The sequence below is a fragment of the Giraffa tippelskirchi genome, chromosome 4 (genome assembly GCF_054371585.1).
Source record: "Giraffa tippelskirchi isolate mGirTip1 chromosome 4, T2T-mGirTip1v1.2.pri, whole genome shotgun sequence".
NCBI classification, from domain to species: Eukaryota; Metazoa; Chordata; class Mammalia; order Artiodactyla; family Giraffidae; genus Giraffa; species Giraffa tippelskirchi.
In genome coordinates, this window is record NC_137278.1 from 13,612,739 (window position 1) to 13,629,076 (window position 16,338).

At 49.4% G+C, this 16,338-nt stretch overlaps 1 protein-coding gene and 1 long non-coding RNA gene across 7 annotated transcripts in view; both read left to right on the forward strand.

The window, feature by feature from the left end:
- Window positions 1–16,338, forward strand: part of TTLL11 (tubulin tyrosine ligase like 11) — a 256,423-nt gene that overhangs the window by 86,667 nt on the left and 153,418 nt on the right. For all 6 annotated transcript variants that reach the window (XR_014081856.1, XR_014081857.1, XM_081588769.1 and 3 more), the window contains one exon: window positions 10,208–10,783. Coding sequence is in view for 4 of the 6 variants with exons in the window: in XM_081588769.1 (XP_081444895.1) it covers window positions 10,208–10,783 (576 nt within the window). In the remaining 2 variants the exon portion in view is untranslated. The remainder of the gene's footprint in view (window positions 1–10,207; window positions 10,784–16,338) is intronic.
- Window positions 3,432–8,687, forward strand: LOC145545088 (uncharacterized). The gene is made up of 2 exons (XR_014081859.1): window positions 3,432–4,619; window positions 5,667–8,687. It is a non-coding gene; the product is annotated as an uncharacterized LOC145545088 (long non-coding RNA).

Sequence of the window (16,338 nt, forward strand, 5' to 3'; positions counted from 1 at the left end):
GTTAGCCCGGGCAAGTCACATACTTTAACTCGTGGAATCCTCACAACTGGCCCATGGCAGAGGCACTGCTCTTACTCCTGTTTTCCAGCTGAGCAAACTGCGGCACAGAGAGGTCAAAAACCTGTCGAGGGCTCCACAGCTAGGAAAGGGCAGCCGCGCTGGGCTTTGGAGCGCTGCAGGCAGAGTCTGTGTTCTTAGCTCGATAGACTTAAAGGTGCAACTATCAAACACCTTAGCTCTAGACTTAAAAACACATAGGCAGTTGCGTTACAGTGTGGTGGAGACGTGCTGGAGATGGGTTAGAGGCCACAACCATGGGAGCGCAGAGGACAGACACGAGGGGCCATTCTGCCTGGAGGCTACTAGGGCAGGAAAGAATTCTCAGAGGGATCCTTTGAGCTGGTGGGCCTTTGGTGCTGAGCAGGAGCCCTGCCATCGAAGAAGGGAGAGGAAGACTTAGAGGTAAGAGTTAGAGGTGTGGAAGAGGGATGGGGAGAGCAGGAGGGGCAGGAAGTGAGGCTGCTCAGATTCCAGCAGTGGTTCTGCCCAGGAAGGAGGGTCTTTTAAGCCACTCCTTTCAAGGAGTTGCACCGGAGTGGTCAGCTGTACATCCTTGGGAATAATTCATGTTATTTCTTTTAAGCTGTTCAAGTAAACCCAAAACACTCATCAGTGATCAAAACCAACAGGTTTTTCTTCTTCTTCTTTTTTTTTTGGCTGTTGTTGTTTGTTTTGTTTTACCATTTAGGTTTTTCTTAATTCAGTCAGTCAGTTCAGTCGCTCAGTTGTGTCCAACATTTTGTGATCCCATGCACTGCAGCAAGCCAGGCTTCCTTGTCCATCACCAACTCCCAGAGCTTGCTCAAACTCATGTCCATCGAGTCGGTGGTGCCACCCAACCATCTCATCCTCTGTTGTCACCTTCTCCTCCTGCCTTCAATCTTGCTCAGCATGAGGGTCTTTCCCAGTGAGTCAGTTCTTCACATCAAGTGGTCAAAGTATTGGAGGTTCAGCTTCAGTGTCAGACCTTCCAATGAATATTCAGGACTGATTTCCTTTAGGGTTGACTGGCTGGATCTCCTTGCAGTCCAAGGAACTCACAAGAGTCTTCTCCAACACCACAGTTCAAAAGCATCAATTCTTTGGCACTCAGCTTTCTTTATGCCCCAACTCTCACATCGATACATGACTACTGAAAAAGCCATAGCTTTGACTAGATGGACCTTTGTTGGCAAAGTAATGTCTCTGCTTTTTAATATGCTGTCTAGGTTGGTCATAGCTTTTCTTCCAAGGTGCAAGCATCTTTTAATTTCATGGCTGCATTCACCATCTGCAGTGATTTTGGAGCCCAAGAAAATAAAGTCTGTCACCGTTTCCATTGTTTCCCCATCTATTTCCCATGAAGTGATGGGACCGGATGCCAGGATCTTAGTTTTCTGAATGTTGAGTTTTAAGCCAACTTTTTGACTCTCCTCTTTCAATGGCAACCCACTCCAGTACTCTTGCCTGGAAAATCCCATGGACAGAGGAGCCTAGTAGGCTACAGCCCATGGGGTCGCAGAGTCGGACACGACTGAGCGAGTTCATTCCACTCACTTCACTCACTTCATACTTTATCACTGGAGAAGGAACTGGCAACCCACTCCAGTATTCTTGCCTGGAGAATCCCATGGACTGAGGAGCCTGGCAGGCATGGTCCATGGGGTTGCAGAGAGTCGGACACAACTGAAGTGACTGAGCAACTTCCACTTTTATCAAGAGGCTCTTTAGTTCTTCTTTGCTTTCTGCCATAAGGGTGGTGTCATCTGCATATCTGAGGTTATTGATATTTCTCCCAGCAATCTTGATTCCAGCTTGTGCTTCATCCAGCCTGGCATTTTGCATAATGTACTCTGCATATAAGTTAAATAAGCAGGGTGACAATATACAGCCTTGGCGTACTCCTTTCCCAATTTGGAACCAGCCTGTTGTTCCATGTCCAGTTCTAACTGTTGCTTCTTGACCTGCATATAGATTTCTCAGGAGGCAGGTAAGGTGAGGTGGTCTGGTATTCCCATCTCTTTAAGAATGTTCCACAGTTTGTTGATTGTACCTCTTCAAAAGCCAGGGTGTGGGGAGGTGCTTGACAGATGCAGTAAGAGTCCCTCTGCTCCCAGTAACTGCTAGGCTGAGAAGTTTCTTTGGATTCTCTTCCTCCAGTTCAAGATGTTCCCCATCATGTTCCCCAAAATTGGCGTCTCAGGCCAGCCAGACAGCAGTTCTTATTTTTGCTAATGCCGGGAGAGTTGCTATATCATTATTAATCATCTGCATGAGATATTGAACAATGTGGTCCTGTTCTGATGAATAGTGAGGGGCTTGTGGGAGGAGGTGATAGAAAAATCTTAAATTGGCTTTGTGGCTGCAGGTGCTCAATGGATAGTCAGTCAATGAGGTGAACTCCTCACCCCCCTGCCCACCAGGACCCACTCCTGTTCCTGAGTTCCCCGTAAATCTGTACATAGCACCATCCCTCTGCCCCTTCACCTCCATGCAGCCACCAGCTGCCCCCGAATCCACCTCTGTCTCATTTCTGCATCCCGACCCCATCACCACTGCCCAGCTCAGCCTCTTGGGCCTTGGATAGCCCCGCATCTTCCTGCATCTAATCTTGTCCCTGTCAAACCATCCCCTCTCAGACGCCAGACTGATGTGGGTGCCAGGTCACCCAGCAGTTTAAAACTCACTGGTTGCCTACAGATCAGGTAGAAACACAAGGTGTTTGGGGTCTTTTCTACCTGTTCCAGCCTTCTGTTCCCAGGGGCATCTCTCCCCTTCATACTTGCCCTGTGTAACCTGGTCCATCGCAGAGGCTTCCCCATCATCGGGGGGCCTGACGATCCCAGACTTCTCCCCTTTCTCCTGACTCCACTGCTGGCATCAGTTCAGGCTCATCCTCTCTGTTCCCCCCGCCCCCCGCCATGTCTGTCCCCTCCCGTCCAACCAGAGGACTTTTCCCCACAGAACCTGCAGAATTCAGTTGTGTGATTAAGTTCTCAAAAGCCTGGAGTGGCTCACCATCACTTCAGGAAATTGTCCAAACTCCACTCAAATGATATTCAAGACCCTTCCCTGTCAGGCCCCGCCTCCTCCCCAGGCTTGGTCTTCTTCCATTGCCCTTTTTCACACGCATCCCACACTTCATTCTAGACATGGGCCCAGGAGCCTGACTGCGTTCAGATCCCAGTTCCACATCCACTTGGCTGTGTGACCTTTGCCAAGTTACTTAACCTCTCTGGGCCTCTGTTTCCGTATCTGTAAAATAGAGTTGTTGAGGGTTAAATGAGATGATACAGGTAAAGTACTTGGAACTGCACCTGACCATAATAAATCCCCGTAGGTGTGTGCTAATGTTATTGCCCTGCTGATCTGGCCCCTGAAAGTCTCACTTGTGGGGTTTCCAGGGCACTCCCCACTCCACCCGCTGGCTATTCTCCAGCCACTGGAACAAATCCTGCTCTCTCCTGCCTTCTCAAAACCCCACTGCTACAGCACTCTACCTGTTCTTCCCTGGGGCCTCACCTGGCTCCTTCCAGCATGCCCCTTCCTGCCTGGCCCTCAGTAACCTAGCTGCAGACCGCCGCCTCCTCTCCTGACTCAGAAATTGCCTGGTACATGCTACACTGGGAGGAGGAATTTGCACCTCTCCTTCCCCCCTCACCCCCCACCCCTGCCCCTGGCCATGTGAGGGTGGATTGGCTGAGATCGGAAGGGGCTGCTCCCTGCCCCCTCCCGGCATGTACTGTATAACATCTGCCTGTCTACCGGAGGCTGGTTTTTTTGCTGCCGAGCTGGTCCATGTGCCGGTGACACCAAGGGTCTCGATTGCTAAGACTGGATGCAAATCCACCTGAGTGACAGAGGACCGCTTTCACTGGCTTTGACATCCCCGCTATCACAGACACAGTATTTCTTCGGCAGTTGTCCCCTTACCTGCCCCCTCGCTGCTAGTAATGTTTTGTGGCTTGGTATCCCGGTGACTGAATTTCTCTCTTGAAATAGTTTAGCCTGCATCCCCCCCCTGCCCAGCCAACTCCCTCAGGTGCATCACAAATCTCCCATCTGGGGGCTTCTGTTCCCGTAGATCATCCTGGTGCGCTGATCACTGCAGCCCCGCATCAGCCCTCCTCCTCTGATTCACGTCACTCACGTGTTTGTAGCACAGCCTTCTGCTGGGTGATGTCAAGATAAATCATTGTTCAGAACCTGTTAGCTGGCGGCAGCCAGGGACTTCACCGTGATCCCCTTTATTGTATAGGTGAATACAACAAAGTCTAGGAGGTCAGGTGACTTTCTCATGGTCACACAGTCAGAAGTTTTCTAACTAAACTGGGACTGGAATCCAGATTTCCTGTTTTTTCACTTCAGTACTCTTTCTAACCAAAAACTATTTCTTCTTCTTTTTTTTTTTTAATGAAAATAATTTTAACTCAAAGTGGTAAAAACATGCGCAACATAAAATTTACCGTCTTAACCAGTTTAAGCGTGCAGTTCAGTGGTGTTAAGTATATTCATATTATTGTATAGCTATAACCATTATCTATCTACAGAACTTTTTTCGTCTTCTCAAATGAAACTCTGTATACATCACACAGTCACTCCCCATTCTTCCCCCTTCCCAGTCTTTGGTAATCACCTTTCAGCTTTCTATCTTTCTGAATTTGATTGCTCTAGATACCTGATACAGGTGGCACTAGTGGTAAAGAACCCGCCTGCCATCACAGGAGACATAAGGGACTCAGGTTCCATCCCTGAGTCAGGAAGATCCCCTGGAGGAGGGCATGGCAACCCACTCCTGTGTTCTTGCCTGGAGAATCCCATGGACAGAGGAGCCTGGCAGGCTACAGTCCATGGGGTCACAAAAGGTTGGACACGACTGAAGCCATTTATCATACATAGCATACAGGTACCTCATACAAGTGGAACCATATAGTAGTTTTTCCCTTAGTGTGATGGATTATTTTACTTAGCATAATGTCTTCAAGTTTCATTGTAGTGTATGTCAGAATTTCCTTCCTGTTTATAGCTGAATAATACTCGATTGTATGTACATACCACATTTTGTTTATCCATTCATCTGTTGACGGACACTCAGGTTTCTCCCACATTTTGGCTAGTGACAATAAAGCTGCTACGAACATGAGCATACAAACATCTGCTTGCCAAGAGCTATTCCTTATGAAAATATATTCAGAGACACTTGCTGCTACTGGTATTTTTTTTTTAATGGTAAGTTTGGAAAAGAACAACAACAACAAAAAACCACCTTGAAGAATACAAAAGTCACTAATTTTACCTGGTATGTATCTCCTGTATTTCATACTCATGTTGCCTATAATTCTAAAAGTTTTATACAGACAGAGAATTTTAACTGAGGGAGACTTTTCAACAATCTGTGTATTGAGGAGAACACTTGAAGTGTTTTTAAGAGACAGCGTGAGAACTGAGTATGACCTTGGATAACCATGGCGTTCTGGAGATTTCATTCATTCAAAGTATGAGCTTACCTTAACAGTAGTGCAGAGGGAAATTTTTGTGGTGGTGCGTCTTTAAGACTGTGTGCGTGGGTCCTAAGTCGCTTCAGTCGTGTCTGACTCTGTGTGATCCTGTTGACTGTAACCTGCCAGGCTCCTCTGTCCATTCTCCAGGCAAGAATACTGGTTGCTTTGTCCTTCTCCAGGGGATCTTCCCGACCCAGGGATTGACCCTTAGCACTTTGTAGAGTGCTTTTGTTGTTGTTCGGTTGCTAAGTTGTGTCCGATTCTTTGCGAGCCCACGGACTGCAGCACGCCAGGCTTCCCTGTCCTCCACCATCTCCTGGAGTTCGCGCAAACTCATCATGTCCGTTGAGTCGGTGATGCCATCCAACCATCTCATCCTCTGCCATCCCCTTCTCCTCCTTCCCTCAATCTTTCCCAGCATCAGGATCTCTTCTAATGAGTTAGGTCTTTGCATCAGGTGGCCAAATTACTAAGAAGAATCAAATTTTGAATTGGGGGGCGGTGTGCGGGGCGGGGGTGGATCTTTCCCGGTTACATTTCTTAAATATCCACAAGGGGGCAGTAAGAGACATAAAAATTTTTAATAGTGCCAATGAGCGCCTGGCAATCTGGCCACTGGGTCCTCTGCATCTCTCTCAGCTCTGTGTGCATAGTTACAAGATAATGAATTTCACACGTAAGGGCATGTTTGGGTGAAACTGGCGATACCATCAGCTGTAGCCCGAGCACAAGTCTTTCTCATATTCAGGCTAACCTTAATGCATAAAACTTCATTCAGTATGTAGAGTCCAGATTGCATTTTTATTTAATTCATGTTAGCCCAGTGATTCTCAAATGGAGTGAACACCAGAAATACCCGTCATGCTTTTTCTCAAACACATATATGCCCAGGTCTCATCTCAGATCTATTAAGTCAGAATTTCTGGGCCTGGGGTCTAGTGATGTAGACTATCTTTAGATTCTGGTCCGTGACTTCTTGCTAAGAACCAATGCGTTCATTCTTTAATAACTTTAATAACTGGGGGGAAGAGGTCACCTTTGAGTAAAACCTCTGAGGAAAGTGAATGTGACTTCTAGAATTTTATTCTCTTTTTAAAATAGAAGTTACTGAAGGGGTCTGGTGGCTTGGGGAACGATATTCAGAACAACTATGAAGCTTTCCCATAAATGGTGCCTTATATTAGAGCAAGCCAGGAGACAGAAGATCTGGAACTGAGGCAGGCCTGGCAAACTCAGGATCTATGGTGACAGTTCCAAGAAGGCCAAGCTCAGAGGCCAAACTCTTCAGTGTGTGGCCAGAGCTCAGATTCTGTCTGCCATGTTGAGAGAACCTTTCCAATAGCATTCAGGGAAAAAGAGACCTTTTTTATCTTGTCAGAGATAAAGATGGCACAGAGAACTTGCCAGGAGGTCAGAAGGCTTCAGTTCTCATCCTGTATGTGTGTGCTGAGTGGCTTTCAGTGGTGTCCAACTCTGTGTGACCCCATGGACTGTATCCCACCAGGCTCCTCTGTCCATGGGATTCTCCAGGCAAGAATACTGGAGTGGGTTGCTATTTCCTACTCCAGGGGATCTTCCCGACCCAGGAATAGAACCCGTGTCTCTCAGTTCTCCTGCATTGGCTGGGGGGTTCCCTAGCACTAGCACCACCTGGGATGCCCCAGTTCTCATCCTAACCATCCCCATTGCCAGTTAGGGGACCCAAGGCCACTCATGTCACCTCTGAGCCTCCACTGCCCCGTTTGAATTATGAGAGGATTGGGTGCCATTGATCTCCGAGGATCCTTCCAGTTCTAAAGGTTCCATGATCCTGTTGGTATTAATAATCTTGATTTGTATGGTACTACTCTGGCAAAGAGCAGAAGAAATATTCAGTAAAGCAGTGAATGACAGAGACTATTGACCATGTAGTTTAATTTATTTAAGGCATATACAGTGAATTCAAAGGAGAAAATATTGTGGCCAATAATATATTGAACTGTTAGTATCTTCAGCACAGCAAAAGCTTTCCAGAGGGAAAAATTACCCATCAGGGCAAACCTGACATTTTTCACTTCTTGATCCATAACTGCCATTTCTCCAGTACACTTATATTTACTGTAAAGGGCCAAACGTATGAATGCTTCAGATGAATATTAAATAACTACATAAGCGTCAAGGTCACTGTTGCGAGGGAGGCTCGGTGGAGGGCCCTGGGAGGCCGGCATTGATCTACCGTGAAGTTCCATTCTCTGAATCCTGCTGACGAGGGGAAACAATGGATGTGGACCATTATTAAGGCTTTAAGTGTTTCCTCCATTGTTAACGATCTTTTACAAGCCCGGAGTAACTGATAGTGCCCAAGGAATTGGCAAAAGCTTCACTTAGAAATATAGGCTGGTCAGAGAGATAAGTAAAACCCAGAGCACAGATGTCCTGGGTTGGGCTTACACAGCAAAGGTGTGCGGCCAGGCGAGTCCAACGCTGGGGCTCGCTGGCTCAGCTCTGAGTTAAGGTTCAGCAAGGAAGGAAAGCTCACTCACAGGCTCTTTCAGGACAGAAGCTGCAGGGAGAATGGCTCTCTCTTTCAAATGTACCAGTAAAGGGCTTCTCTAGCGGTCCAGTGGTTAAGACTTCGCCTTCCAATGCAGGGGATACCGGTTTGACTCCTGATCAGGAAGTGCAGATCCCACATGCCTTGCGGCTAAAAAAAACCAAAGGATAAAATAGAGGCAGGGGACTTACCTGGTAGCTCAGTGGTAAAGCATCCGCCTGCCAATGTAGGAGACACGGGTTCAATCCCTGATCCGGGAAGATCCCACATACCTCGGAGCAACTAAGCCCGTGCACCGCAACTACTGAGCTTGTGCTCTAGAGCCCAAGAACCACAACTACTGAGCCCACACACTGCAACTACTGAAGCCCTCAGGCCCTTGAACCAGTGCTCCACAGCAAGAGAAGCCATCACAATGAGAAGCCCACCTACTTCAACAAAGAATAGTCCCTGATCACAGCAACTAGAGAAAAGCCCATGCAGCAACGAAGACTCAGCAAAGCCACAAGTAAATAAAAACCCAGAGGCAATAGTGTGACAATTTCAATATAGACTAAAAATGGTCCACATTAAAAAAAAAAAAAACAAACCTTTTTAAAAAGAAAAATCAAAAATTTAAAAACAACAACAACGAAAAACCAGATTCACCTTTAAATTTCCTCCAGCTCCCCTCCCCTGGTGAAAACCTCTCAAGGATCAGACAAGTGTCTGGGGGAACTGGGCGTGTGTGAGTGACGCAGAGCCAGGCTGAGTGTCTGCACCAGCCAAGCCCCCCAAGTAATTATGTGGGTGTCCTGCTGACCTGGAGCTGGAAGTAGAGCAGATCTTAGGATGACAGAATCTAGTTTCAAAAGATCTCAACAGATCAAAGGATTGAGTGAGTCTACCAGATGAACCTAATGAGAGACACGGAAGCTGAAACTAACAGTCCGCGTGCGCAGGCTCTCTGTAGTGGTGCATTCTGCCCTGTGCACATTTAAGTTTATCTCCTCTTTACAGTGATCCGGGGAGGAAGGTTTTTATATCCCTGTTTTTAAAATGAGGAGACTGAGATGTGGAAGTACAGAGGGAGGTGTGCGTACCTCAGAGCCCTTGATCTAGGTTCCAATCCTGGTTCTGCCCCTCGGTCTGCCAGAAAGTTACCTCATCTTTAAAAAAACAGCAATGCTATAATCGCTTTGAATAAAGACTTCGGAGTTTCTTATAAAGTTTCAAAAAAAAAAAAAAAACACACAATCAGCAACACCCAGGCTTTATGGCTGCCTTTTATGTGTCAGCTTCAGTGGGCTTCACCCTTTGCATGTGTTATCTCATTTAATCCTCAGAACAATCTTGCTCCTATTTTACATACGGAGAAGACACAGATAATTTACGTAACTTGCCCAGGGTCCCACAGGAAGTAGCAGGGCGGGGATATGAGCCCAGACAGTCTGACTTCCAGGCCTGCGCTCCCTGTTCCCTATGAAAAGGGAACAACCATATGTTCTGTGAGGGCTGGATGAAATAACTTCTGTAAAGTGCCTCAAATAGTCCCCACACATAGTGAAGTGAAGTGAAAGTCACTCAGTCATGTCCGACTCTTTGCGACCCCATGGACTATACAGTCCATGGAATTCTCCAGGCCAGAATACTGGAGTGGGTAGCCTTTCCTTTCTCCAGGGAATCTTCCCAACCCAGGGATCGAACCCAGGTCCCCCGCACTGCAGGTGGATTCTTTACTAGCTGAGCCACTAGGGAAGCCCGAGAATACTGGAGTGAGTAGCCTTTCCCTTCTCCAGCGGATCCTCCCGACCCAGGAACCGAACTGGGGTCTGCTGTATTGCAGGCGTGTTCTTTACCAGCTGAGCTATCAGTACTTGCTCAGGGTGATAGCAATAACCGGCCAAGACCTGGGGTTGGAACCCCGGTCTCGTGATTGCAAATTGGCTGCATTGTGGAGGACAAGATCAGGGGCAATTTGGGGATCACAGTCTCAGTACCTGGCGCAGTGTTAACCTCTCTGTCAGGTGCTGAGTGAGTCCTTACGTAGGTGGGGTCATTCTGTCACTCATTCACCATTTGCCAAGGTCCTGCTGTGTCTTGGGGACCAGAGAGGACAGGAATATGGTGCTAACCATCCTTTTTCTCCCCCCAGGTTCAAATGGTGAAAGATGGGGACCCCTCCTGGAAGCCCACTTTTATTGTGAAACCTGACAGTGGTTGTCAGGGTGACGGAATCTACCTCATCAAAGACCCCAATGACATCCGCCTGTCAGGGACACTCCAGAGCAGGCCAGCGGTGGTCCAGGAGTACATCTGCAAGCCCCTCCTCATCGACAAACTCAAGTTCGATATCCGTCTGTACGTCCTGCTAAAGTCTCTAGAGCCCTTAGAGATCTATATAGCCAAAGATGGACTCTCTCGGTTTTGTACAGAGCCCTACCAGGAGCCCAGCCCCAAAAACCTGCACCACATCTTCATGCATTTGACTAACTACTCCCTGAATATCCACAGCGGGAACTTCGTCCATTCGGACAGTACTAGCACAGGCAGCAAAAGGACTTTTTCTAGCATTCTCTATAGGTTGTCCTCCAAGGGTGTTGACATCAAGAAGGTCTGGTCCGATATCATCTCCTTGGTGATCAAGACTGTCATTGCCCTGACTCCAGAACTCAAAGTGTTCTACCAGTCGGACATCCCCGCGGGGAGGCCAGGCCCCACCTGCTTCCAGGTAACCAGCGCCAGTTCCCAGCCGGAGTTCTTGGCCTTGACCGGGCCTTTGGAGGGCTGCCTGGTCTCTTGTGGGGTGAGGGATGGGGGTGGGGTTGTCAGAGGGGTGGAGGGATGGTTGCCCGAATGGGCTTTGGTGTGAAAGCAGGGTCCAACTTCCTGCTGTGTGACTTGGGGCAAGTTACTTCCATTTTCTCACCTGTAAAATGAGACTAAGAGTAAACCTCCCTTAAAGGATGCTTGTAAGAGTCAAATGAGCAGAATGGAAAGCCCCAGTGCCTCCCATTCATTCTTTCTTCCTGCAATTTTCACCACCTGCTTAGCAGGGGCCAGGCACTGTTCGAGGTACTAGTGAGACAGGAAGTCCGGTCCCTGCTGGCTGATGCGGAGAATCTGTGCTCTTGTGGGAGATAAATACGTTAAAGAGCAATTCGTGTAGGGACTTCCCTGGTGGTCCAGTGGTTAGGACTCCACGCTTCCAATGCATGGGGCCTGGGTTCGCTACCTGGTAGGGAAACTAGGATCCAACATGCTGTGTAGAATGGCCAGAAGAAAGAAAAAAGCCATTAGTATAAAGTGTCACGAGTGCTGGAATAGAGGAAACATACCAGGAAACATACCAGGTGCTGTGAGATCGTGGGGCCATCTAACATTTTCTGAGTGGAAACAAGGGTGGTCTGGGGAGACTTCTCAGAAGTAGCAGCAGTTAAACTAGGACCTGGAGTAAGAGTTAGATGGAGCAGGCGAGATTGGAGAGGTCTGGGGAGACAAAGCATCCTGGGGGGGACATGCTTGTAGCCCCAGAGGTGAGTCTGGATGGAGGGTGGGGTTTGAAGCAGAGACATGGAGGCAGATGAGGAAGTTGAGGTGGGAGAGGTCGGTGGGGTAAGTCGGGGAAAGCTGAGGGCAGTGGGGCCCACAGGAGGGTGCCCAAAGGGCACCAGTGCACCCCGGCTTGCGTGTGACAAAGGCCAAACTGGCCACAGGGTGAAGACCAGATTGAGGGGAGACTAGGAGCAGGATTGTGGGGGGAACTAGTGAGCTGAGTGCTTTCCTACGAGCAAGAGAGGATGCTGGCTTGGGTTGTGAAGGGCTCGGTGGCGTTGGAGAGAACAGATGTGAGAACCATGGTGGTGGTGGTGGTTAGTCGCTAAGTCGTGTCCGACTCTTGCGACCCCATAGACTGCAGCCTGCCAGGCTCCTCTGTCCATGGGATTCTCCAGGCAAAAATACTGGAGTGGGTTGCCATTTCCTTCTCCAGGGGATCTTTCCAACCTAGGAATCGAGCTCTGGTCTCCTGCATCGCAGGCAGATGCTTTACTGACTGAGCTATGCAGGAAGCCCATGTGAGAACCATGGAAGGGGTCAAACAACCAGACTGGGTGATTGGGTGGGGCTGGGGAACCGTGGAGAGACTGTGGCGGGGAAGAGGTGGAGAACCCAGACCGACTCCCCGCTGGCTTAGGTGCTTGGATGGATGGAGAGAAGCTGCCGGAAGGGTGTCAGGCTTGTGGGCAGGGGTCAGGAGTTGGACTTGAACATGGGTTTGAAGGGCCTGTGTGACACCCAAGTGGGGAGGTTAGGTGGACATTAGGCATCTGACCCTGGAGTACAGGAGAGAGAGGGCTGGGCGGGAGAGAGAGTGGGAGCATCAGCGTTCAGATAGTCACAGGGCTGTGAGACGCTGCAAGGTGAGCAGAGGCCAGAGAAGACCCCCTTGGGCACCGTCATTCAATAAGGGACAAGGTGATGTGTGGAGCACTGAGTCAGCCGGTGGCGGGGAGGAGACGGATATGCGGGTGGCGCATCCGTTCAGGTCATTTGGCCATGAAGGTGGTGGGGGGAGACCAGGTGCTTGGTGGGCACGCAGTTTCCTGCAGATAAATCAGGGTAGGGAGCAGATGATGCAAAATACCACCTCTGGGACCCCCTCGATCTAATCTTAAGCAGTTAATATATAAGAAAGAATATGTGAAACGTGTGTAAGCTACGAAGCAGAAACACGAAACCATCATCTCCAACCTACCTCCCAACCCAAGGTCCCCAATTATAGTGCTGCTCCTTGATCCCGTTCCTCACCCTGAGGTAACCATTGCCCCAAATGTTCTCGTTACCATTTCTTTGCTTTAAAAAAAACACTTTTATTATATGCGAATATATCCCTAAGGAGTATATTGTTTTGCTTGTTTCTGAGCATCATAAAAACACTGCGATCATGTACATAGTCTTCTGCAACTTTCTTTTCAACTCTGTGTGGAGGTAGGTCGTTGGTTCTGTTTCATTTGCATGGCTGTACATCCCATTGTAAATATGCACACTTTGTTCATCGGTTCTTCTATCATTGAACCTTTGAGTTGTTTCTAGTCCTTTATAAAGGCTGTGGCAGGAGAGACGCGGGTAGCATGGAACAGGAAGGGGAGGGGGAGACAGTGAGGCGGCACCTCTGACATAGAGGATGCTCGTTTGGCAGCAGGAGAGGAGGCTGGTCCCAGGGTACAGCCCCAGATCCAGAGAGGCTACCCTGGTAGTGGGAGCCAGTCAGCAGGATTTCCAGGAAGGCTGGTGGAAGCCTTTGGAGGGGCATTCAGGCAGTGGTCAGTTTTGGGGGCGGGGGGCGGGGTGGTGGTGGTGGAGGTAATTGTCATCCAAAATCTGTCCTTACGCACTTGGACCCCAGGCTTTGGACCCCAGGCAGGATGTCCAACTCAGCCATCAGGCTTAGGGCATTAGAAAGGGGAAGTGGGCACAGCCTAGAGGCAGGACCAGAGGAAACAAGTCCTGGCTTGAGCCATCAGAAGGTTAGGGCGAAGGAGAGAGTTGCAACGTGGAGGCATCCAGGGGTCATCCCAGGGGACGGTGTGGTCACATCTGTTCGACAGTGACAGCTATTCCGGGAGCATCATGTGGGTCCTCGTGCGTGGCCAAGCCACAGAGCCCTGGCACAGCGAGGGTGCAGGGTGGAGGGCCAGGGCCGTGGTTTTTCTGCCTGTCTTGCTGTGGACCAGCGGCATGGGGCAGCCATGGGGTGGAACCAGGGCTCCAGCTGGAGGGCAGACATAGAGGGAGCCACTGGTTTGGACAGAGCACAGCTGGCACATGGAAGCACAGGACTGTAAGTGTTTTCCACTGCTCGACCACGCCGAGTGCTGCCAGGCCTGGGGTCGGGAGAGGAGCACAAGGCCGGAAGCAACCCTCCAGGAGGAGTTCATCCTCTTCCTGGCTGGGGGCCCCGTGGGCACGTTTCCTCACCACCCCGAGCCTCTGTTGCTCTCTCTGTGAATCACCTACATTCACCTCCTTACCTGCCATCTTGGGAGCAGTGTGAAGTAATGAGAGTGAAATGCTTTGATGAGGCATAAAGCATTGTGGTGGTTTAGTTGCTAAGTTGTGTCCAACTCTTGCAACCCCAGGGACTGTAGCCCATCAGGCTCCTCTGTCCATGGGATTCTCCAGGCAAGAATACCGGGGTGGGTTGCCATTTCCTTCTCCAGGGGATCTTCCCGATCCAGAGATCCAACCCACATCTCCTGAATTGCATGTGGATTCTTTACCGACTGAGCCACCAGGGAAGCCCATAAAGCATTAGATACTTGAAATCTGTTTTAACGTACATTTCAGGTTCACAGTGATTGAGAAAATAGTACCTTTTTCTCCTTGGAGTCTTCTCTTGCTTTCTTTATCCTTATCACTTGTTAAAACACTTGTAGTTTAGGTCTCAAACACCTGAACTAACTTGGAACCCAAAGATTTAGGAACAACACATAGTTTTGACATTGACTTGCTGTGTGACATTATACAAGTCGCTTGACTTTTCTGTGTCTTTGTTCCCTCACCTACATCACAGGACTGTCGTCTAACTCACATGAGATCAAGATGATAAAGGGCTTTGCAAACTATAACGTTTTGTGCATACGTAATGCATTTTTTCTTTGTCATGGATGCCCCTTTTGCTTGTAGCCAGGCCTGGCCCAAACTGCAGCATTCCAGAACATACACTCTAAGCCAACAAAATTGCATTTATCCTAAACATGTGACTGTGACCCCTTTCCAATCACAGCCACAATAACTACTTGGGAAATTGTGATGGCCCGGAGCAGGGGCTGGCACGGCTGGGCTGTGGGCAGATTTCCTGTAATCTGTTGCCTAGGAACGTGGCTGCCCTGTCATCTTGGTCTGTCCCCCTGTCATTGCCCAGACAGCCCCCAGCAACATTTCCCCCTGCCAGTCTTCTGGAGGGCAGCCCTGTGACCCCAGCTCAGAGAGTCAGGCCCGTCTGGGTGTAGACGATTCATGTGGCAGAAATGCACACGCAGAGGAGAGCTTTCCAGCTCAGCCTTTGTGAACTTTTCTATCCCGGTTCCATGGCTGGGTTTCTGTCTTCCTCTCGCTCTGGGTCCACTTCTCTCCTTGGCTGTGATCCTTTCCCTTCGGTGTCTGGAGGAGTCACCTTCCCTAAGTGCTAAGGTGCTTCTCCTCTCCCTTCTTTGCTCTTCTGATCTCCCCCACCACCAGCCCCAGACACCCCACAGGAAGGAGGGGAAGGGGCAGCCTAGTGTTCACACATGGGCTTGAGTTTAGTTCTCAGACGCCCTGGGTTTGAGCTAACCCCAGCTCCTGCTTCCAGCAGCTCCAGCTGGAGAGCTTGGCAAGTTAACCTTTCTCTGCCTCAGTTTCCTTATCTGCAAATAGGATATTGGACCCTGCCTCACAGAGTTGTTGTGAGACTGAGTGAGAGAAAACTGTGTTGAAGAGTACCCAGCAGGTGGCAATCACTTAATAAATAATGTCATATCGTTTGCTATCGGTCACGACAGTTGTTCTCAAACTGGTCTACGAATAAGTGCCTTGAACTTACGGGGAAACCAGGAAGCAAGTCACATTTCCAACTTAATGGAACACTGATGTGCCAAGGAGCACAGTCTGAGAAACAGGTCCTGACGCCTGCTGTCTCCCAGCCTGGCCCCAGCCTCGCTTCCCCGTTCCTCTCTGATCCACGCGAGTCTGCCAAACACAGCTGACTCCTGTCTCTTGGGCATCCTCTGTGTTTCCCCCATTCCGCCCTTTTGTTCTCTCCTGGCCTGGCCTCTTCTGCCACGCTCTCTCCTCTTCTCCCTCTCTTTTAAAATCTAGTGCTGGCAAGGTACTGCTCGAATCCCGCCTTCTTCATGATGCCTTCCTCAACCACGTTTGACATGTAAGCTTTTTTTTTCTTCTTCTTCTTTAAGACACATATGCTGGTCACCCACTGACACAAGCCCTGAGCTAGCTGTGGGCGTGTGGTGTGGGCGAGGTTGCAGTCCTGCCCCTAAGAGGCGTGCAGTGTAGTGGGGGCACTGCCACGTGGGAGTCGTGAGCACCGTGGAGGGGACATGTGCAGGATTATGGGAGAGCAGAGACAAGGCAGCTTGTCTGCACCCCCTGCGTTGGAAGTGCGGAGTCTTAACCATTGGACCACCAGGGAAATCCCAGTGTGACCACTTCTAACCAACACCGCTGCTTCCATCCCAGTCCAGACAGCCATCATCTTGTACTTGTATCACTGCAATTGCCTCCTAA